Source organism: Ranitomeya variabilis, chromosome 6 (assembly GCF_051348905.1).
Source record: "Ranitomeya variabilis isolate aRanVar5 chromosome 6, aRanVar5.hap1, whole genome shotgun sequence".
Lineage (NCBI taxonomy): Eukaryota > Metazoa > Chordata > Amphibia > Anura > Dendrobatidae > Ranitomeya > Ranitomeya variabilis.
The window spans coordinates 169,728,605-169,751,826 of record NC_135237.1 but is presented as its reverse complement, the minus strand read 5'-3'; the positions used below and the strand labels follow the sequence as shown (position 1 = coordinate 169,751,826).

At 49.6% G+C, this 23,222-nt stretch overlaps 2 protein-coding genes across 2 annotated transcripts in view; one reads left to right on the top strand and one right to left on the bottom strand.

The window, feature by feature from the left end:
• The window catches only part of ANLN (anillin, actin binding protein), a 115,272-nt gene that overhangs the window by 1,795 nt on the left and 90,255 nt on the right, over nt 1-23,222 (bottom strand). The window contains exons 22-23 of the mRNA XM_077269236.1: nt 18,417-18,524; nt 16,343-16,515 (exon numbers count right to left, since the gene is read on the bottom strand). Of these exons, the coding sequence (XP_077125351.1) occupies nt 16,343-16,515; nt 18,417-18,524 (281 nt within the window). The remainder of the gene's footprint in view (nt 1-16,342; nt 16,516-18,416; nt 18,525-23,222) is intronic.
• The window catches only part of AOAH (acyloxyacyl hydrolase), a 310,271-nt gene that overhangs the window by 281,673 nt on the left and 5,376 nt on the right, over nt 1-23,222 (top strand). The window lies entirely within an intron of this gene.

The window sequence follows — 23,222 nt, the reverse complement described above, 5'->3', positions numbered from 1 at the left end:
GTATCGGAATTCCGATACCGGGATTCCGATACTTGGCGCGTATCGGATACCGGAATCGGAAGTTCAATGATTCAAAATTCAGAAATTCAGCCAATGAGAAAGATTCCAAGTGTGGGCACATCCTGTTTAGCATGGAGGGCATGAAACTACTGGCAAGGCTGTGATTGGCTGCTGAAATGATGTCATGATGCAGTTTAAAAGTCGCTGGCGCCATTTTGCGATCACTCTGCTGTGAATTCAGTTAGTGACAGGACGCTGTTTGCTGACTGAGGGACAGTTTAGAGATAGCGATTTGCTTCTTTGTGCTTTCCAAAGGCTAATTTAGCAACCGCTGTGTTCACCTACTATTCACCTTCCTTTTGCCTTGTAGCGCTGTTTTCACAGCGATCTGCAAGGTCTCTCTGTGTGTGTGTGTGTGAGTGCAGCCCACTCTCTAGTCTGAGTGCAGCCACATAGGCCATCCATAGCTGGTTGTATTCAGTTCAGGGAGGGTGGTTCATTGCCTCATACTGTCCTTTTTTCTTTTTTTTTTTGAAGTAGTGCAGGCTGCTGCACATTTTTTCCAAAAATTCCTATTAGTGTCTTTCCACCCGTCTCCAGCTAATTTGTGGAAAAACACTACATAGGATAAAGTAGAGGAGGGTTTTTGGGCCTTGCAGCGCCGTTTACGGCTGTCTGCACGGTCTCCGTGTGACTACAGCTCGCCCTGTAATCTGTGAGCAGCTATAGCCTGGTTGTCTCCAGCTCAGGGTTTTTCACTGCGTCATACCGCCAAATCAATTTTCTTTTTTTTCAAAGTAGTGTAGTCTGCTGCTAATTTATTTTAAAAAATCCTATTAGTGTCTTTCCACCCGTCTCCAGCTAATTTGTGGAAAAACACTACATAGGATAAAGTAGAGGAGGGTTTTTGGGCCTTGCAGCGCCGTTTACGGCTGTCTGCACGGTCTCCGTGTGACTGCAGCTCGCCCTGTAGTCTGTGAGCAGCCGTAGCCTGGTTGTCTGCAGCTCAGGGTTTTTCACTGCGTCATACCGCCAAATCAATTTTCTTTTTTTTCAAAGTAGTGTAGTCTGCTGCTAATTTATTTTAAAAAATCCTATTAGTGTCTTTCCACCCGTCTCCAGCTAATTTGTGGAAAAACACTACATAGGATAAAGTAGAGGAGGGTTTTTGGGCCTTGCAGCGCCGTTTACGGCTGTCTGCACGGTCTCCGTGTGATTGCAGCTCTATCCGTTGTCAGTTCAGCCCAAAAAAAATAAATAAATAATAAAGTTCACCAAACACACCAGTTACACCACTTTACATTTGTGTAGGCCACATTAGCTCATATTCAAGTCTAGTCCACACTTTAGAAAATTAGTGTGTCTTATACCTGTTAGGAGGAGTTGCTCAGGAATAAGCACACAAAGCCGTTAGTACTTTTCTGCTTATCTTTATCAGTCAACCAAGATGAAGAAGGCAGTGAGTAAGGCACGTGGGCGTGGGCGTGGAGCAGGGAGGGGACGTGGGGATTCTGTGCCTGCTGCGGGCACCGGTGAGTCATCAGCACCCACTTTCACAAGGGAACAGTCGTTCATGCGCAGCTTTGTCGCCGAGCGCCGTACACCGCTGCTGCGTGAAGACCAAATTGAAGCCGTTGTGGGATGGATGGCAGCTAATGCATCAACTTCCATTAGTGCCACATCCTCTCAGACACAGAGCACTGGAGAGCAGCCATCTGTCTCTTCACCACCTGCAAAATTGCCCAGGCAGACAGAGATCCCAGGACAGGAGCAGTCTCTACTTCTGTTCTCTGAATCATCTCTTGGCTTGGAAACAGGGGGCCAGCCAAGCAGCATTGGAGAAATGGAAGAAGAGGCAGGGTGCAGTGATGCCCAACAGCTTTTTCTGTCTTCCTCTGAAGAGGCGGGTGGGCCAGTGGCTCCGGTCACCACCTCGCAGGCCGCATCAGCTGATGATGACACTCAGGTGCCACTTACTGGTGCGTGCTCTGCTGCTGAGACTACCCAGGAGGAGCAGTTGGGGGCAGAGGGTAGTGTAGATGATGAGGTCCTTGACCCATCTTGGCGTCAGGGACAGGAAGGTGGTGGGAGCAGCTCTGAGGAAGAGATTCCCCGTACGGCCCAAAGAGGGAGAGGGAGGGGGAAGACTGCGGATCCTGCAGCCTCCGCTTTGGCACCCGTAAGGAGCATGTCTCTTCCAAAAGTCAAAAGGGGGGCTCCCAAGACTTGCAGTGCCTGGTCCTTTTTTGACACAGTTGCAGATGACATTTGCTATGTCAGATGCAAGGTGTGTCATCAAAAAATCAAAAGAGGTCAAAAAGTCGCCAACCTCAATACCTCCAACATGTGGAAACATGTGCGCAACAGGCACCCGGCGGAGTTAGACAAACACACTGAAGAGCTAGGCCAACCAACAGCGGCAGCTACCACCTCTTCAGCTCGTGTTGCCTCTTCCTCTAGCTCACACGCAGCTGGTTCGGCTTCCTCCCAGGATCGCCGTGGAAGAACCTCTGGCCCTGTTGTCCAGAGACCCGCTGTCATTCCACCCGCAGCACCACTTTCCCAGTCAACCACACACTCCCAGCCCAGTCTACAGCCATCGGTAGTACAGGCATGGGAGAAAAGGCGGCCTTTCTCGTCAAACCACCCACGAGCACAGGCTCTGACTGCAGGCATTGCCAAACTTCTGTCACTGGAAATGCTGTCATTCAGGCTGGTGGAGACTGACAGCTTCCGTGACTTGATGTCATTGGCAGTCCCACAGTACAGTGTGCCCAGCCGCTTTTACTTCAGCAGGCAAGCCGTCCCTGCCCTGCACAAGCATGTGGAGGGACACATAAAACACGCGCTACTGAACGCCGTCAGTAGCAAGGTCCACCTCACCACCGATGCGTGGACCAGTCAACATGGACAGGGGCGATACCTTTCCCTCACTGCCCATTGGGTTAATGTCGTTGAGCCGGGTACAGACCGTGCGAGTGGCGCAGGACGTGTCCTGCCCACTCCAAGGATTGCAGGAATCCATTCTGTACGCATTGACTCCTCCTCTTACACCAGTTCCTCAGAATCATCGCTGCAGGAGCCGTCACAGTCCACCTCCACATGGACCCGTGATGAACGTGTACCTGTTACGACCGACATGAGCACAGCCGTGGCCAAACGTCAACAGGCCGTCTTGAAATTAATTTTTTTGGGGAATCGTAGCCACACAGCGCAGGAGCTCTGGAATGCCATCAAGCAGGAGAGCGATGTGTGGTTTGAGCCAGCGAATCTCCAGCCAGGCATGGTAGTGTGTGATAATGGCCGAAATCTGGTGGCAGCCCTGGGCCTCGGCAACCTCACTCACATCCCATGTCTGGCACATGTGCTCAATTTGGTCGTGCAGAGTTTTTTGAGGGACTATCCGGATCTTGATGCACTGCTGCACAAGGTCCGCCTAGAGTGTGCTCACTTGCGGCATTCCAGCACGGCAAAAGCGCGCATTGCGGCTCTGCAGCGCCGACACCGCCTGCCGGAACATCGCATCATATGTGACCTACCTACCAGGTGGAATTCCACGTTATATATGTTGGAGCGGTTGTGTGAGCAGCAGCAAGCTGTAATGGAGTACCAGCTGTATCAGGCGCAAAAAAGTCGCAGTCAGCGCCGTACAGACTTCACAACCACAGAGTGGGCCACTATGAAGGATGTCTGCCAGGTTTTGCGTCCCTTTGATTATTCCACGCGGATGGCGAGTGCAGATGATGCACTAGTCAGCATGACTGTCCCCCTTATCTGCCTGCTTGAAAAATCACTGCAAGCGCTAAGGGATGATGTTGTGGAAGAGGTGGAGGATGAGGATTCACCACTTCCATCATCTTCTGGACAGTCAGCGCCACGTGGTTCCTCACAAACGCGTAGGCAGGGGACAGTTTGTGAGGAGGATGAGGAGGAGTCAATGGAGGAGGAAGACATCCGTCCAGAGGAGGGAGTTCCCGAATTGTCCAGTACTCAGTGTGTACAGCGAGGGTGGGGTGATGACGAGCGGGCAGAGATCACGCCTCCAGCTGGGGACAGCGTTTCTTGGGCAGTTGGCAGTCTGCAGCACATGGTGGATTACATGCTGCAGTGCCTGAGAAACGACCGCCGCATCGACCACATTCTCAACATGTCTGATTATTGGGTGTTCACCCTCCTCGATCCTCGCTACCGGGACAACGTAGAAAGCCTCATCACACCGTTGAACCGGGAGCGAAAAATGCGGGAGTACCAAGACACACTGGTCAGTTCCATCATCTTCTCCATTCCAACTGAGAGAAGTGCTGCTAGTGCATTCCAAAGCAGCTCAGTGCGTCCAGGCAGTGGTGGAGGCTCTGCACAAAGAGGGAGCAGAAGCAGTGCCTCTGCCCAAGGCAAGACCAGTATGGCCGAACTGTGGCACAGTTTTCTGTGCCCGCCACAAAAGTCTACACCATCACAGACGGCTCCAGTCAGCAGGAGGCAACGGTTCCGTCAGATGGTGACAGACTACATGTCTTGCCCTCTTGCTGTACTCCCAGACGGCTCTTCCCCTTTCAAGTTTTGGGTCTCAAAGCTGGATACATGGCCAGAGCTAAGCCAGTATGCATTGGAGGTGCTGTCTTGCCCTGCGGCCAGTGTATTATCGGAACGTGTCTTTAGTGCTGCAGGTGGTGTACTAACTGACCGTCGCATGCGACTATCCTCCGATAACGTTGACCGGCTTACTTTCCTGAAAATGAACAAGGCCTGGATTTCGCAGGAATTTGCCACTCCTCCTCCTGATTAAATAATTAGGTCACTGTATACGTTATCCAGGTCTCCTGTTGTGTTCATCTTTCTACCACCTGAACTTAAATTCCTGGGCTCCAACACCGCCAGTTGAGGCTCAGATGTGCCGTCTGCACAGTCAAAACATACGACCCAGTGTTATTGGGTTTCAGTAACGTCAGCTGATCCCCAGCTGTGTAGCCGGCAATGTGTCATGCGACCGCCACGCTGACACAACAACTGAAATGTAAGGGAATCTGTCCCCCCCCCCCCCCCCCAAGGCGTTTGTTACTGAAAGAGCCACCTTGTGCAGCAGTAATGCTGCACAAGGAAAAAGGTAGCTATTTTGGTTTTGCTCCTTGCACACGCAGAACTTAACACTTATAAAATGTGTCCACTGATACCGTAAAACCGTCCCGGAGGTGGGACTTTCCTTCGTAATATGACGCAGCACAGCCGTCATTCCTACCCCCCCGGCGCCGCGCCCCGGCTCCTCAGCGTTGTTTGATTCCGTCCCGGAGCCTGCGCTGTTATGTTATCCCGTGGCCAGGCACACTTAGCGCTGCCCGTCTTCTGGCATCATTTGGTGTCAGGCTGGCTGCGCCTGTGCGGCCACGCTGGCCGAGAGCCCGCCTCGCAGTGTCTTCTGATTTAATCCCACTGGGGGCCTGGGATCTATGGACATGCGCAGTGCATATCTGAACCTCCACCTCTCACTCATCTCCCTATGGCTTCTTCAGACTGTTCGGTGTCAGCTGGTCCCTAATAGCATGCCACGGCCGTGACACCGCACAGTCTGAAAAAGAAGCCGTAGGGAGGGGAGTGAGAGGCGAGGATATGCACTGCGCATGGCCATGGATCCCAGGCCCCCAGTGGGATTACATCAGAAGACACTGCGAGGCGGGCTCTCGGCCAGCGCGGCCGCACAGGCGCAGCCAGCCTGACACCAAATGATGTCAGAAGATGGGCAGCGCTAAGTGTGCCTGGCCACGGGATAACATAACAGCGCAGGCTCCGGGACGGAATCAAACAACGCTGAGGAGCCGGGGCACGGCGGCGGGGGGGTAGTAATGATGGCTGTGCTGCGTCATATTACGAAGGAAAGTCCCACCTCCGGGACGGTTTCACGGCTTCAGGGGACACATTTTAAAAGTGTTTAGTTCTGTGTTTGCAAGGAGCATGATGAAAAGAGCCACCTTTTCCTTTTGCATCTTTTGTGCTGCACAAGCTGGCTCTTTCAGCTACAAACGCCTTGGGGGGGGGGGGTTAAAGGTTCCCTTTCGACTTTCTCAGGCTTCGGCCTACATTGTGTTCCTCTGCTTTTCCACCTGCCCCTGGGCTCCAACACCGCTAGTTGCCGTCCAGAAGTGCTGTACGCACAGTCAACAGTCGCTCCTCTGTTATTGGGGTTCAGTAACGTCAGCTGTTCCCCTGCTGTGTGTGTGGCAATCCCTCCTACCTCCTCCAACCTCCTCCTCCTCCACCTGTCCCTGGGCTCCAACACCGCCAGTTGCCGTCCAGAAGTGCTGTACGCACAGTCAACAGTCCCTCCTCTGTTATTGGGGTTCAGTAACGTCAGCTGTTCCCCTGCTGTGTGTGTGGCAATCCCTCCTACCTCCTCCTCCTCCACCTGTCCCTGGGCTCCAATACCGCCAGTTGCCGTCCAGAAGTGCTGTACGCACAGTCAACAGTCCCTCCTCTGTTATTGGGGTTCAGTAACGTCAGCTGTTCCCCTGCTGTGTGTGTGGCAATCCCTCCTACCTCCTCCAACCTCCTCCTCCTCCACCTGTCCCTGGGCTCCAACACCGCCAGTTGCCGTCCAGAAGTGCTGTACGCACAGTCAACAGTCCCTCCTCTGTTATTGGGGTTCAGTAACGTCAGCTGTTCCCCTGCTGTGTGTGTGGCAATCCCTCCTACCTCCTCCAACCTCCTCCTCCTCCACCTGTCCCTGGGCTCCAACACCGCCAGTTGCCGTCCAGAAGTGCTGTACGCACAGTCAACAGTCCCTCCTCTGTTATTGGGGTTCAGTAACGTCAGCTGTTCCCCTGCTGTGTGTGTGGCAATCCCTCCTACCTCCTCCAACCTCCTCCAACCTCCTCCTCCTCCACCTGTCCCTGGGCTCCAACACCGCCAGTTGCCGTCCAGAAGTGCTGTACGCACAGTCAACAGTCCCTCCTCTGTTATTGGGGTTCAGTAACGTCAGCTGTTCCCCTGCTGTGTGTGTGGCAATCCCTCCAACCTCCTCCAACCTCCTCCTCCTCCACCTGTCCCTGGGCTCCAACACCGCCAGTTGCCGTCCAGAAGTGCTGTACGCACAGTCAACAGTCCCTCCTCTGTTATTGGGGTTCAGTAACGTCAGCTGTTCCCCTGCTGTGTGTGTGGCAATCCCTCCTACCTCCTCCAACCTCCTCCACCTGTCCCTGGGCTCCAACACCGCCAGTTGCCGTCCAGAAGTGCTGTACGCACAGTCAACAGTCCCTCCTCTGTTATTGGGGTTCAGTAACGTCAGCTGTTCCCCTGCTGTGTGTGTGGCAATCCCTCCTACCTCCTCCAACCTCCTCCTCCTCCACCTGTCCCTGGGCTCCAACACCGCCAGTTGCCGTCCAGAAGTGCTGTACGCACAGTCAACAGTCCCTCCTCTGTTATTGGGGTTCAGTAACGTCAGCTGTTCCCCTGCTGTGTGTGTGGCAATCACTCCTACCTCCTCCAACCTCCTCCAACCTCCTCCTCCTCCACCTGTCCCTGGGCTCCAACACCGCCAGTTGCCGTCCAGAAGTGCTGTACGCACAGTCAACAGTCCCTCCTCTGTTATTGGGGTTCAGTAACGTCAGCTGTTCCCCTGCTGTGTGTGTGGCAATCCCTCCAACCTCCTCCAACCTCCTCCTCCTCCACCTGTCCCTGGGCTCCAACACCGCTAGTTGCCGTCCAGAAGTGCTGTACGCACAGAGCCAAACACCTCGCCAATGTGTTAGTGGGGTTCAGCACCGCCAGCTGTTCCCCTGCTGTGTATACGGCAACGTGTACTGCGACCGCCACGCAGGCACAACAAGTTAAATGTAAGGGAACCTGACCCCCCCCCCCCCAGGCGTTTGTTACTGAAGGAGCCACCTTGTGCAGCAGTAATGATGCAAAGGGAAAAAGTGCCTCTTTTCGTGATGCTCCTTGCACATGCTGAACCAAACACTTATGAAATGTGTCCCCACACAGCGTTAAACCGTCCGGTAGGTGGAACTTTCCTTTGTCGTGTGACGCAGCACAGCCATCATTTTTACCCCCTTGGCGCCGTGCGCCCCCTCCTCAGCGTTGTTTGAATCTGTCCCGGAGCCTGCGCTGTTAGGTTAGCCCTTGGCCATGCACACATGTTGCGCTGCCCGTCTTCTGACCTCATTTGGTGTCAGGCTGGCTGCGCCTGTGCGGGTGCGCTGGCCGAGATCCCGCCTCGCAGTGTCGTCTAATGTAATCCCACCGCGGGCCTGTGATCCGTGCCCGTGCGCAGTGCATATCCTCTCCTCTCACTCCCCTCCCTACGGCTTCTTCAGACTGTGCGATGTCAGCTGGTCCCTAATAGCATGCCACGGCCGTGACACCGCACAGTCTGAAAAAGCCGTAGGGAGGGGAGTGAGAGGAGAGGATATGCACTGCGCACGGGCACGGATCACAGGCCCGCGGTGGGATTACATTAGACGACACTGCGAGGCGGGATCTCGGCCAGCGCACCCGCACAGGCGCAGCCAGCCTGACACCAAATGAGGTCAGAAGACGGGCAGCGCAACATGTGTGCATGGCCAAGGGCTAACCTAACAGCGCAGGCTCCGGGACAGATTCAAACAACGCTGAGGAGGCGGCGCACGGCGCCAAGGGGGTAAAAATGATGGCTGTGCTGCGTCACACGACAAAGCAAAGTTCCACCTACCGGACGGTTTAACGCTGTGAGGAGACACATTTCATAAATGTTAGGTTCCGCATGTACAAGGACCATAATTAAAAGAGCTAAGTTTACCTTTTCCAGCATTAGTGCTGTACACAATGGCTCTTTCAGCTACAAACGCCTGGGGGGGGGGGGGGGTTTAAAGGTTTCCTTTCAACTTGCTCGAGTGCAGGCTTCGGCCTACACTCCGCTCCCCCTGCTCCTCCTGCTGACCCTGGGCTCTAACACCGCCAGTTTTTGCCCAGATGTGCTAGCTGCACAGAGAAAAACACCAGCCAATGTGTCAGTGGGGTTCAGCACCGCCAGCTGTTCCCCTGCTGTGTAGCCGGCAACGTGTCCTGCGACCGCCACGCAGACACAAGAACTGAAATTGAAGGGAACCTGTCCCCCCTCCCCCAGGTGTTTCTATGTTTTACAGCTACCTTGAACAGCAGTAATGCTGCATGTGTTCAAGGTGGCTCAGAAACTTATTCTCCTTGCCCATGTTGAAGTGAACACGTCTAAAATGTGTCCTCTGTGACCATTAAAACGTCCCTCAGGTGTGATTTGACTTTGTATTGACACACGCAACAAGCTCCTTGGTAACGCTGCCCGTCTTCTGGCATCATTGTTTGGCTGGCTGCGCCTCTGCGGCCGCCCTGACCCACACAACAGCCCTCGTTGTCTTATTTAATGGGACTGCGAGGGTGTGATTGATGGGCAGGATCAGTGCATCAGTTCGCCTGTCCCTCCTCTCCTTCCGCCTTCTTCGGACTGTGCGGCTTCATGGCCGTGGCATGCGATAAGGGATCAGATGACGCCGCACAGTCTGAAGCGGGTGTAAGGACCCGAGTGTGAGAGGCGAACATATGTGCTGCGCCAGGCCCTGAATCCCAGCCCCGCAGTGTTTTAACAATGTTAAGACACTGCGGGGCTGGGATTCATGGTCATCGCGAACCGCACCGGCCGACATTACATGATGCCAGAAGATGGGCAGCGCTAACGGCGCTAGGCCAGGGGATAACACGACAGCGCAGACTCCTGTACAGCAAATAACAACGCTCGGGAGGCTGCACCCAGCACCAAGGTGGGATTCTTGACACCTGTGCTGCGTCTCATTACAAAGGGAACTCTCGCCTCCATTACACAGTTTGACTGTATAAAGGGCTAAATGTTATACGTGTTCCATTCAGCGTGTGCAAGGAGAAAAATTACAAGAGCAACCTTTGACTTGCGCAGCACTGCTGCTGCATAAGCTGTGGCTCTTCTACTTTGTAACCCCTGAGGGGGGGTTAAAGGTGACTTTTGAAATCGGTTCAATTAGGCTTCGGCCTACACTCTGCTCCACCTGCAGAGCCCGGGCTCCAACAACGCTAGTTGCTGTCCGGAAGTGCTGGCTGCACAGAGCCAAACACCTCGCCAATGTGTCAGTGGGGTCCAGCACCGCCAGCTGTTCCCCTGCTGTGTAGCCGGCAACGTGTCCTGCAAAAGCCACGCAGACACAACACACCCAAAGCTGCCGCCTGTGCAGGCTTCGGCCTACACTCCCCTCCCCCTGCTCCTCCTCCTCCTGCTCCTCCTCCTGCTGTCCCTGGGCTCTAACACACCGCCAGTTGGGGCCCAGATGTGCTAGCTGCACAGAGAAAAACACCAGCCAATGTGTCAGTGGGGTCCAGCACCGCCAGCTGTTCCCCTGCTGTGCAGCCGGCAACGTGTCCTGCAAAAGCCACGCAGACACAAGAACTGAAATTGAAGGGAACCTGTCCCCCCTCCCCCAGGCGTTTTTACGTTATCCAGCCACCTTGTACAGCGGTAATGCTGCATGTGTGCAAGGTGGCTCAGAAACGTATTCTCCTCGCACATGTGGAACTGAAAACACGTCTGAAATGTGTCCTCTGTGTGACCATTTAACCGTCCCGGTGGTGTGACTTTCCTTTGTAATGACACGCTGCAACCCCCTTGGTAGCGCTGCCCGTCTTCTGGCATCATTGTTTGGCTGGCTGCGCCTCTGCGGCCGCCCTGACCCACACAACGCCCCTCGGTGTCTTATTTATTGGGACTGCGAGGGTGTGATTCATGGGCAGGATCAGTGCATCAGTTCGCCTGTCCCTCCTCTCCTTCCGCCTTCTTCGGACTGTGCGGCTTCATGGCCGTGGCATGCGATAAGGGATCAGATGACGCCGCACAGTCTGAAGCGGGTGTAAGGACCCGAGTGTGAGAGGCGAACATATGTGCTGCGCCAGGCCCTGAATCCCAGCCCCGCAGTGTTTTAACAATGTTAAGACACTGCGGGGCTGGGATTCATGGGCATCGCGAACCGCACCGGCCGACATTACATGATGCCAGAAGATGGGCAGCGCTAACGGCGCTAGGCCAGGGGATAACACGACAGCGCAGACTCCTGTACAGCAAATAACAACGCTCGGGAGGCTGCACCCAGCACCAAGGTGGGATTCTTGACACCTGTGCTGCATCTCATTACAAAGGGAACTCTCGCCTCCATTACACAGTTTGACTGTATAAAGGGCTAAATGTTATACGTGTTCCATTCAGCGTGTGCAAGGAGAAAAATTACAAGAGCAACCTTTGACTTGCGCAGCACTGCTGCTGCATAAGCTGTGGCTCTTCTACTTTGTAACCCCTGAGGGGGGGTTAAAGGTGACTTTTGAAATCGGTTCAATTAGGCTTCGGCCTACACTCTGCTCCACCTGCAGAGCCCGGGCTCCAACAACGCTAGTTGCTGTCCGGAAGTGCTGGCTGCACAGAGCCAAACACCTCGCCAATGTGTCAGTGGGGTCCAGCACCGCCAGCTGTTCCCCTGCTGTGTAGCCGGCAACGTGTCCTGCAAAAGCCACGCAGACACAACACACCCAAAGCTGCCGCCTGTGCAGGCTTCGGCCTACACTCCCCTCCCCCTGCTCCTCCTCCTGCTGTCCCTGGGCTCTAACACACCGCCAGTTGGGGCCCAGATGTGCTAGCTGCACAGAGAAAAACACCAGCCAATGTGTCAGTGGGGTCCAGCACCGCCAGCTGTTCCCCTGCTGTGCAGCCGGCAACGTGTCCTGCAAAAGCCACGCAGACACAAGAACTGAAATTGAAGGGAACCTGTCCCCCCTCCCCCAGGCGTTTTTACGTTATCCAGCCACCTTGTACAGCGGTAATGCTGCATGTGTGCAAGGTGGCTCAGAAACGTATTCTCCTCGCACATGTGGAACTGAAAACACGTCTGAAATGTGTCCTCTGTGTGACCATTTAACCGTCCCGGTGGTGTGACTTTCCTTTGTAATGACACGCTGCAACCCCCTTGGTAGCGCTGCCCGTCTTCTGGCATCATTGTTTGGCTGGCTGCGCCTCTGCGGCCGCCCTGACCCACACAACACCCCTCGGTGTCTTATTTATTGGGACTGCGAGGGTGTGATTCATGGGCAGGATCAGTGCATCAGTTCGCCTGTCCCTCCTCTCCTTCCGCCTTCTTCGGACTGTGCGGCTTCATGGCCGTGGCATGCGATAAGGGATCAGATGACGCCGCACAGTCTGAAGCGGGTGTAAGGACCAGAGTGTGAGAGGCGAACATATGTGCTGCGCCAGGCCCTGAATCCCAGCCCCGCAGTGTTTTAACAATGTTAAGACACTGCGGGGCTGGGATTCATGGGCATCGCGAACCGCACCGGCCGACATTACATGATGCCAGAAGATGGGCAGCGCTAACGGCGCTAGGCCAGGGGATAACACGACAGCGCAGACTCCTGTACAGCAAATAACAACGCTCGGGAGGCTGCACCCAGCACCAAGGTGGGATTCTTGACACCTGTGCTGCGTCTCATTACAAAGGGAACTCTCGCCTCCATTACACAGTTTGACTGTATAAAGGGCTAAATGTTATACGTGTTCCATTCAGCGTGTGCAAGGAGAAAAATTACAAGAGCAACCTTTGACTTGCGCAGCACTGCTGCTGCATAAGCTGTGGCTCTTCTACTTTGTAACCCCTGAGGGGGGGTTAAAGGTGACTTTTGAAATCGGTTCAATTAGGCTTCGGCCTACACTCTGCTCCACCTGCAGAGCCCGGGCTCCAACAACGCTAGTTGCTGTCCGGAAGTGCTGGCTGCACAGAGCCAAACACCTCGCCAATGTGTCAGTGGGGTCCAACACCGCCAGCTGTTCCCCTGCTGTGTAGCCGGCAACGTGTCCTGCAAAAGCCACGCAGACACAACACACCCAAAGCTGCCGCCTGTGCAGGCTTCGGCCTACACTCCCCTCCCCCTGCTCCTCCTCCTGCTGTCCCTGGGCTCTAACACACCGCCAGTTGGGGCCCTAGGAAGACAAGCTTGAATAGGTCCCCATCCGGGTTCCAGTACCGTCAGCTGGTTCTCGGCAGTGTCTTTTGCTCTTGTACCTTCTGCTCCCCATCCTGGTTCCAGTACCGTCAGCTGGTTCCGGGCAGAGCCTTTGGCTTAGGTGCCTCCCTCTGGGTATCCGAGTTCCACCAACGTCAGGTGGTCCTTGGTAGTGCTTTCAGGCACGGGTACCTCCTGCTTAGTAACCGGGTTCCAGTAACGTCAGCTGGTCCTCGGTAGTTCCATTGGCTCTTGGACCTTCGGCTACCCATCCGGGTTCCAGTACCGTCAGCTGGTTCTCGGCAGTGTCTTTTGCTCTTGTACCTTCTGCTCCCCATCCTGGTTCCAGTACCGTCAGCTGGTTCCGGGCAGAGCCTTTGGCTTAGGTGCCTCCCTCTGGGTATCCGAGTTCCACCAACGTCAGGTGGTCCTTGGTAGTGCTTTCAGGCACGGGTACCTCCTGCTTAGTAACCGGGTTCCAGTAACGTCAGCTGGTCCTCGGTAGTTCCATTGGCTCTTGGACCTTCGGGTAGCCATCCGAGTTCCAGTTCCATCAGCTGTTTCTCGGCATTTTCTCAGCCTTCTTGTACCTTCTGCTACATTTCCAAGTTCAAGACCCGAAAGACGATGACCCGGAAGACCACCCCTAAGATGATGACGACACCAGACGACAACCACCGAGATGACGACGACCCTGGAGACGATGACCCTGAAGACGACCCCGATGACGACGACCCCGATGACGACGACCCCGATGACGACGACCCTGGAGATGACGACGACAACCTGGAAGACCGAGAAGCAGAAGAACAAGAGGCTGCAGAACAAAGAGCAGAAGAACATTAAGCATAAGACTAAATATCAGAGCAAAAGATATTATCTAAATTATAAGCAGAAGAAGACTAAGCAGTGTATGGGGGTGAGTCCGTTCCTCCTCGTGGTGCCCCTGGATAAAGCCTGATGCTGCAGGCCAAACTGAACGCGGACAAATGTAACTGTTTTGTGACAGGCAGAACGGAAGGTGTAATCTTCAAACTTTTATAGATAACAACTACGGGAATGCCTGTCACAAATAAGAATATGATGAAGAAGTTGAATATAAAAAAGATAATAGTTAAATAAAAAGAATATGAACAATGTAAAAAAAAAATATATATATATACGTAGAAAAGAAGAAGATGAATAAGGTGAAGAAGTTGATGTCACAGAAGCTGATGATGAGGATAATGAAGAAGAAAGTGTGGGAGAAGTAAAAAATAGGGTGAAGGGCGTGGAAGTAGTGAAACATCAATATCTGACAAAATAAATAAAAAATTAACATAGTCAAATTCTTTCTAACGCCGAACGTCATAAAAAAATTAAAAATACTGCTATTCTATTTGATTGGGATAAACCCCTGTGCCTTTAATGTCTCCGCCACCTCCCCCAAAACATCCTACATTATTCTTAGTTGTTTTCCTTCATGTAGAATTAACCTACAAGGAAAGAAAGGGTTTATTTTAATTCCGATATTTTCGTCCCATTGACTTGCATTGGGATCGGGTATCGGTATCGGATTGGATTCCGATACTGTGACGGTATCGGCCGATACTTTCCGATACCGATACTTTCCGATATCGGAAAGTATCGCTCAACACTAATCATAAGCTAAAGTTTCAATAGACCCCATGCAGCAGTATATACAAAGCGTGGTATGAATGGCAAAGCCCAAACAAGTAAATAACCACTGCTCCACTAGATGCAATCAGCAGGTGCAATACAAATTGCTAAAATGTGATTGCATGACTTCCATTTGAAACTGGCCTTCACTGGTTGTTTGTCCAAGCAGTAGGCAAATTCTATTACACGAGCACACTTCACTTGTAGAGTGATCCGTGGCAGAAATAAATATTAACGACAACTCGGCATGAATTTGTAGAGACATGGATGTGATGACCCATAATGTGACAGCTTTGTTGAAATCCACGCTGTTCTTTACTCACCATTTGACATTTTCTAATTACCGTAGGTTAAAGTGCACCGAGGCTGGACTGTTCACTGGGTTTTTTCCACCATATGCGTATTCCCTGACTCTCCAGTTTTTCATATGACAGGTGACTGCTTTCTCAGTGACCTGCCTCCTCTATGTGAAATAACATGCTGACATTGCCTTGGATGGAGGGGAGTCATTGCATGGGGGGCACTTATACAGATTGAGTTCCCATGGCAATAAGGAGATTTCAGAAGAGGCAGGTAACTGAAAAAGCAGTGACCCATCATTCAGAAAGCGGAGGCAGATGGAGGGGCAGGGAAAGAAGACCCTATGCATTTGAAATTAATTAATATATCACTTTAAATGGCGATTATAATGGGACTACAAAGCAGATTTCTGCACAAACAGTATACATTTAATCCACATTACAGCAATGTCTTTATATTAGATTCCAATTGCCTGCAGACAGGTTCTCTTTAAAGAATTGCCATGTACATAAGTTATCTTTAACCCCTTAGGAATAAGTGGCCACAACACGTATGTTGGTTGTTTTTTTTTCATCAGGCACCAGATGACAACTTCGACCATCTCAACAGTTTAACCACATGTCACAAAAACTCAAATAGAAGGTAAATATATTGCCTACCAAATAGATAGCACATGCTATAGAGAAAGTAGACTATTAGGCTAGGTTTACAGTTTTTTTCAGCAATTTTGCTGCTGTGTTTTTTAATGTAAATTAAAAGCTGCTTTTTAGAATACCAGCACAAGCTATGGAATTTAAGAAATCTCTTGCACACGATTGCTTTTTTTCTCTCTAACGGAATTGGAAAATTGATGCGTTTTTTGAAACTGCATCATGTCAATTCTTTTAGCATTTTTTTTCACTATAGAAAACAATGAGAAAGTGAAAACACATGCAACAAACGCAACCATGCATTTTTATGAAAACTTTACTAAACTTACTATAAATAAATGACTCACAATCTGCACCAAAAAAAATAAAAACTCGTAAAAAAGGGAGCAAAAACATAAAAAAGCAGTTACTTTACTGCCTGAAGAAAAAAAAGCTGTAAAAACCCCTATGTAGGCATATAGCACTATGAATACCTAGACTCAATTGGGTTTACACTGGTTAGTTCTCAAAGACCAAAATACAATGAAAACATTTCAGTAATAAACATTGATAGTTGAGAAAAAGAACAAGCTCACCCCAAAATGACCATGTATGTATAGGGGAAGGCCAATTATGATCCCTCATCATGCTGCAGGGAGGAGGCACATTAGCCATCTTGAGAACACAGCTTCCACTAAGTGATGCATATATCCACTACCAGGTATGGGAGGAATGGGGGCACTTACTTTGTGACACAGAGCGTGTCTCTGCATTGGCTGACCAGCGTTTCTCGGTCGCCTTCTCTTTGCGGACGGACTGTTATTAGTTCAAACGTATTGGGCCTTGCGCAGAACTCGCGATTAGCTGGCTCGATTTTTTTGCTTGTACAGTTTGCGAGATTTATTCTTCCAATAGGATTCTATGAAGCAATGAAAGCATAAAATGAACATAAGAACCAGTGTACACTGTGTGCACAATTACTAAACAATTATTTTAACCAGAACATCATTTTTCTGCAGATTTTCCAACTCCAAACTGTATAAACCTGAATTCCTATTGGATGAAGCAGATCAGGTCATGTGTGATTTTCTGGTATTTATTTCTAGATTCTGTCTCTCACAGTTGAAGTGTACCTAAGATAAAAATTTCAGAACTCCCCTTTCTTTGTAGGTGGGAAAACTTGCAAAATCGTCAGTGCATCAAATACTTACCGTATATACTCGACTATAAGCCGAGATTTTCAGCCCATTTATTTTTTAGGCTGAAAGTGCCCCTCTCGGCTTATACTCTAGTCACCCCCACCGGTCTGTCTCCCCTCTCCCCCAGTCCGTCTCTCTGTCACATCATACTCACCTGCTCCAGGCACGGTCCCTGCTTCTCCAATGGTCTCCGGCAGCTCTTCCTGTGTTCTGCGGTCACATGGTACCACTCATTAAAGCAATAAATATGGATGCAACTTCACTCCCATAGGCGTGGAGCGCATATTCATTACTTTAATGAGCGGTACCAGTGACCACTGAACATAGGAACAAGCTGCCGGCGCCGGAGAAACCATTGCATCAGAGAAGCAGGGATGTGCATACCACGCCAGGAGGGCGAGTATGACGGGAGAGGGTGAGCATTGCGATATTCACCTGTCCCCGTTCCACCGCTGCGCGCCGTTCCGTCTTCTGCGTCCTCTGGCTGTGACGTTCAGGTCAGAGATCGCGATGACGTGTTTAGTGTGCACGCCACCCTCTGCCTGAACAGTCACTGCAGAGAGCCGGAAGACGGAGCGGCGGTGGAACGGGCACAGGTGAATATCGCAAGTGCCGGTGTCCCCACCTGCTCAGGACAAGAGGTGAGTTTTGTTTTTGTAAATCGCAGCAGCAGCATATGGGGCAAATGTTTTTATGGAGCACCTTATGGGGCCATAATCAAACGTTATGCAGCACTGTATGGGGCAAATGTTTCTATCGAGCATCTTATGGGGCCATAATCAACCTTTATGCAGCATTATATTGGGCATATTTTTGTATGGAGCATCTTATGGGGCCCATCATAAACTTTATGGAGCATTACATGGGGTGTATTTTGTATGGAGCATTATATGGGGCGTATTTTGTATGGAGCATCTTATGGGGCCCATCATTAACTGAATGGAGCATTATATGGGGCTCCTGATTCAATATGGATATTCAAAAACATTTAACCTACTGATGTCTCAATTAATTTTACTTTTATTGATATCTATTTTTAATTTTGAAATTTACCAGCAGCTGCTGCATTTCCCACCCTAGGCTTATACTCGAGTCATTAAGATTTCCCAGTTTTTTGTGGCAAAATTAGGGGTCTCAGCTTATACTCTGGTCGGCTTGTACTCGAGTATATATGGCTACTTTCCATTATATATTTTTTTCAGTTGGATAACCGTCCTTAAACTTAGATGTTTTATTACCATAATACTAAAGAAATGAGTCTTAAGCGAATCATGAAATAAAAACATCATCATACAGCCTAATTTTTTTTCATCAGGTATGTACGTACATTAAACTCAAGAGATGTGGTTTTAGAGCAGGAACTTTAGCTAAAGGGTTACTTTTCCTTTCCCATATTTTATTTCTTTGATATTTCACCTAGTCTCATGGGAATGGCCCCATTGTGGGGGCACGGACACACCAATAATGTACATATTGGGGTGCTAGACAGCATTTGCTTGTTGGTTTCTGCCCACATAGATATTGACAAAAATGGAAAAGCCAAGGTGGGAATCTGGCAGCTGAGATACACACCCGATGCTACATGGACACACAGAAAAGAAGTGATATTGCAAAAACCAACCTTTCTTTTTTCATCATCTGGGTATGTCCAGTATGAAATGCAGTAACCAGACAGTACACACCAGCGGCGATGCCAAGCCCCAAAGCCACTTACATCTTCAAACATAGTCTAGAAAAAAGGAAAAATTATCATTATATCCAGCCTACTAGGTTTCCTTTATGAAAGTCACTCTTGTTTTCATGATAGCAAAGTACTACTTTCCTTTCCCAAATACACAGACAGTATGTGGATCTTTTTAACCCCTTAGTGACAGAGCCAATTTGGTACTTAATGACCGAGCCAATTTTTACAATTCTGACCACTGTCACTTTAAGAGGTTATAACTCTGGAACGCTTTATCGGATCCCGCTGATTCTGAGATTGTTTTTTCGTGACATGTTGTACTTCAAGTTAGTGGTAACATTTCTTCGATATTACTTGCAATTATTTATGAAAAAAATGGAAATATGGCGAAAATTTTTAAAATTTTGCAATTTTCAAACTTTGTATTTTTATGCCCTTAAATCAGAGAGATATGTCACAAAAAATAGTTAATAAATAACATTTCTCACATGTCTACTTTACATCAGCACAATTTTGGAAACAATTTTTTTTTTGTTAGGGAGTTATAAGGGTTAAAAGTTGACCAGCAATTTCTCATTTTTACAACACCATGTTTTTTTTAGGGACCACATCACCTTTGAAGTGATTTTGAGGGGTCTATATGATAGAAAATAACCAAGTGTGACACCATTCTAAAAACTGCACCCCTCAAGCTGCTCAAAACCACATTCAAGAAGTTTATTAACCCTTTACGTACTTCACAGGAACTAAAACAATGTGGAAGAAAAAAATGAACATTTAACTTTTTTTTGCAAACATTTTACTTCAGAACCATTTTTTTTTAAATTTTCACAAGTGTAAAAACAGAAATTTAACCACAAATTTTGTTGTGCAATTTTTCCTGAGTACGCCGATACCCCATATGTGGAGGTAAACCACTGTTTGGGCGCACCGCAGAGCTTGGAAGTGAAGGAGCACCGTTTGACTGTTTCAATGCAGAATTGGCTGGAATTGAGATCGGACGCCATGTCGCGTTTGGAGAGCCCCTAATGTGCCTAAACAGTGGAAACCCCCCACAAGTGACACCATTTTGGAAACTAGACCCCCCAAGGAACTTATCTAGATGTGTGGTGAGCACTTTGAACCCCCAAGTGCTTCACAGAAGTTTATAACGTAGAGCCGTGAAAATAAAAAAATCGCATTTGTTTTCACAAAAATGATTTTTTCGCCCACAAATTCTTATTTTCACAAGGGTAACAGGAGAAATTAGACCACAAAAGTTGTTGTGCAATTTCTCCTGAGTACGTCGATACCCCATATGTGGAGGTAAACCACTGTTTGGGCGCACCGCAGAGCTTGGAAGTGAAGGAGCACCGTTTGACTTTTTCAATGCAGAATTGGCTGGAATTGAGATCGGATGCCATGTCACGTTTGGAGAGTCCCTGATGTGCCTAAACAGTGGAAACCCCCCACAAGTGATACCAATTTCGAAACTAGACCCCTTAAGGAACTTATCTAGATGTGTGGTGAGCACTTTGAACCCCCAAAGTGCTTCACAGAAGTTTATAACGTAGAGCCGTGAAAATAAAAAAATCTAATTTTTTCTACAAAAATGATCTTTTTGCCCCCAAATTTTTATTTTCACAAGGGTAACAGGAGAAATTAGACCACAAAAGTTGTTGTGCAATTTCTCCTGAGTACGTCGATACCCCATATATGGGGGTAAACTACAGTTTGGGCGCACCGCAGAGCTTGGAAGAGTAGGAGTGTCGTTTTACTTTTTCAATGTAGAATTGGCTGGAATTGAGATCGGACGCCATGTCACGTTTGGAGAGCCGCTGATGTGCCTAAACAGTGGAGACCCCCCACATATGACACCATTTTGGAAACTAGACCCCTTAAGGAACTTATCTAGATGTGTGGTGAGCACTTTAAACCCCCAGGTGCTTCACAGAAGTTTATAACGTAGAGCCGTGAAAATAAAAAATAAAAAAATCGCATTTTTTCTACAAAAATGATCTTTTTGCCTCCAAATTTTTATTTTACCAAGGGTAACAGGAGAAAATGGACCCCAGAAGTTGTTGTACAATTTGTCTTGAGTACGCCGACACCCCATATGTGGGGGTAAACCACTGTTTGGGCGCATGGCTGAGCTCGGAAGCAAAGGAGCGCCATTTGACTTTTCAATGCAAAATTGACTGGAATTGAGATCAGACGCCATGTCGCGTTTGGAGAGCCCCTGATGTGCCTAAACAGTAGAAACCCCCCCAAAAGTGACCCCATTTTGGAAACTAGACCCCCCATGGAACTTATCTAGATGTGTAGTGAGAACTTTGAATGCCCAAGTGCATCACAGAAGTTTATAATGCAGAGTCGTGAAAATAAAAAATATATATTTTTTAACAATAAAGATTTTTTAGCCCCCAAGTTTTTATTTTCACAAGGGTAACAAGAGAAATTGGACCCCAAAAGTTGTTGTCCAATTTGTCCTGAGTATGCTGGTACCCCATATGTGGGGGTAAACCACTGTTTGGGCGCACGGCAGAGCTCGGAAGGGAAGGAGCGCCATTTTGGAATGCAGACTTTGATAGAATTGTCTGCGGGCGTTATGTTGCGTTTGCAGACCCCTAATGTACCTAAACAGTAGAAACCCCCAACAAGTGACCCCATTTTGGAAAATAGACCCCCCAAGGAACTTATCTAGATATGTGGTGAGAACTTTCAATGCCCAAGTGCTTCACAGAAGTTTATAATGCAGAGTAGTGAAAATAAAAAATATTTTTTTTCCCACAAAAAAGATTTTTTTAGCCTCCAAATTTTTATTTTCACAAAGGTAACAAGAGAAATTGGATGCCAATATTTGTTCTCCAATTTGTCCTGAGTATTCTGGTACCCCATATGTGGGGGTAAACCACTGTTTTGGCACACGGCAGAGCTCGGAAGAGAAGGAGCGCCATTTTGGAATTCAGACTTTGATAGAATTGTCTGTGGGTGTTATGTTGCGTTTGCAGAGCCCCTGATGTACCTAAACAGTAGAAACCCCCACAAGTGACCAAATTTTGGAAACTAGACCCCCTAAGGAACTTATCTAGATATGTGGTGAGAACTTTGAAAGCTCAAGTGCTTCACAGAAGTTTATAATGCAGAGTAGTGAAAATAAAAAAATATTTTTTTTTCCAACAAAAAAGATTTTTAGCCCCCAAGTTTTTATTTTCACAAGGGTAACAGGAGAAATTGGACCCCAAAAGTTGTTGTCCAATTTATCCCGAGTACGCTGATGCCCCATATGTGGGGGTAAACCACTGTTTGGGCGCACGGCAGAGCTCAGAAGGGAGGGAGTACCATTTGACTTTTTTAGCGCAAAATTGGCTGTCGTGTTTGGAGACCCCCCGATGTACCTAAACAGTGGAAACCCCCAAATTATAACTCCAACCCTAACTCCAACACACCCCTAACCCTAATCTCAACCCGATCCATAATCCTAATCACAACCCTAACGATAATCACAACCCTAACCCCAAAACAGCCCTAATCTCAACCCTAACCATAACCCTAATCAAAACCCTAAATCCAACACACCCCTAAACCTAATCCCAACCCTAACCCTAATCCAAACCCTAATCCCAACTCTAACCCTAACTTTAGCCCCAACCCTAACCATAACTTTAGCCCCCGTCGTCACAAAAAAAGTTCAATGTAACTTTTTTTTGTACGTCGCATCCGCCATTTCCGCGCATGCGTGGCCGTAACTCTGCCCCCTCCTCCCCAGGACATAGACTGGGCAGCGGATGCGTTGAAAAACTGCATCCGCTGCCCACGTTGTGCACAATTTTCACAACGTGCGTCGGTACGTCGGGCCGACGCATTGCGACCGCCCCGTACCGACGCAAGTGTGAAAGAAGCCTAAGGCTACTTTCACACTAGCGTCGTACTCGGCCCATCGCAGTGTGTCGGGCCGACGTACCGACGCTAGCGTTGTAAGCGCCGCACAACGGGTGCAGCGGATGCTGTTTTTTCAACGCATCCGCTGCCCCATTGTGAGGTGCGGGGAGGCGGGGGCGGAGTTCCGGCCACGCATGCGCGGTCGAAAATGGCGGACACGTCGCACAAAAAAGTTACATGTATTTTTTTTTGTGTCGACGGTCCGCCAAAGCACGACGCATCCGTCGCACGACGGATGCGACATGTGGCAATCCGTCGCTAATGCAAGCCAATGGAGAAAAAACGCATCCTGCAAGCACTTTTGCAGGATGCGTTTTTTCTCCAACGACGCATTGCGACGGAAGCCAAAAAACGCTAGTGTGAAAGTAGCCTAACCCTAACCCTAAATTTAGCCCCAACCCTAACCCTAACTCTAACCCTAACTCTAACCCTAACTCTAACCCTAACCCTAACTCTAACCCTAACCCTAATTTTAGCCCCAACTCGTCTTCTCCTGCCGGCCGGCAGATGGCAGCAGATGGCGGGCGCACTGCGCATGCGCCCGCCATTTTCTTTCCCGACGAAGAAGCCGGCCGGCAAGAGGAGACACAGGAGGACCCAGGGACACCGGGTGAGTATGTTAGGGTCCCCGAATCCCCCTATTTCTCTGTCCTCTGATGTGCGGTCACATCAGAGGACAGAGAAATAACTGATCGCTTTTTTTTTTTTTTGCGGTCGCCGGTAAACTGTTAATTACCGGCGATCGCAAAGCAGGGGTCGGTGCAAACCGACCCCGATCATGTTCTTTGGGGTCTATTATCTCCTTTGTCCATGGGGTGCTGT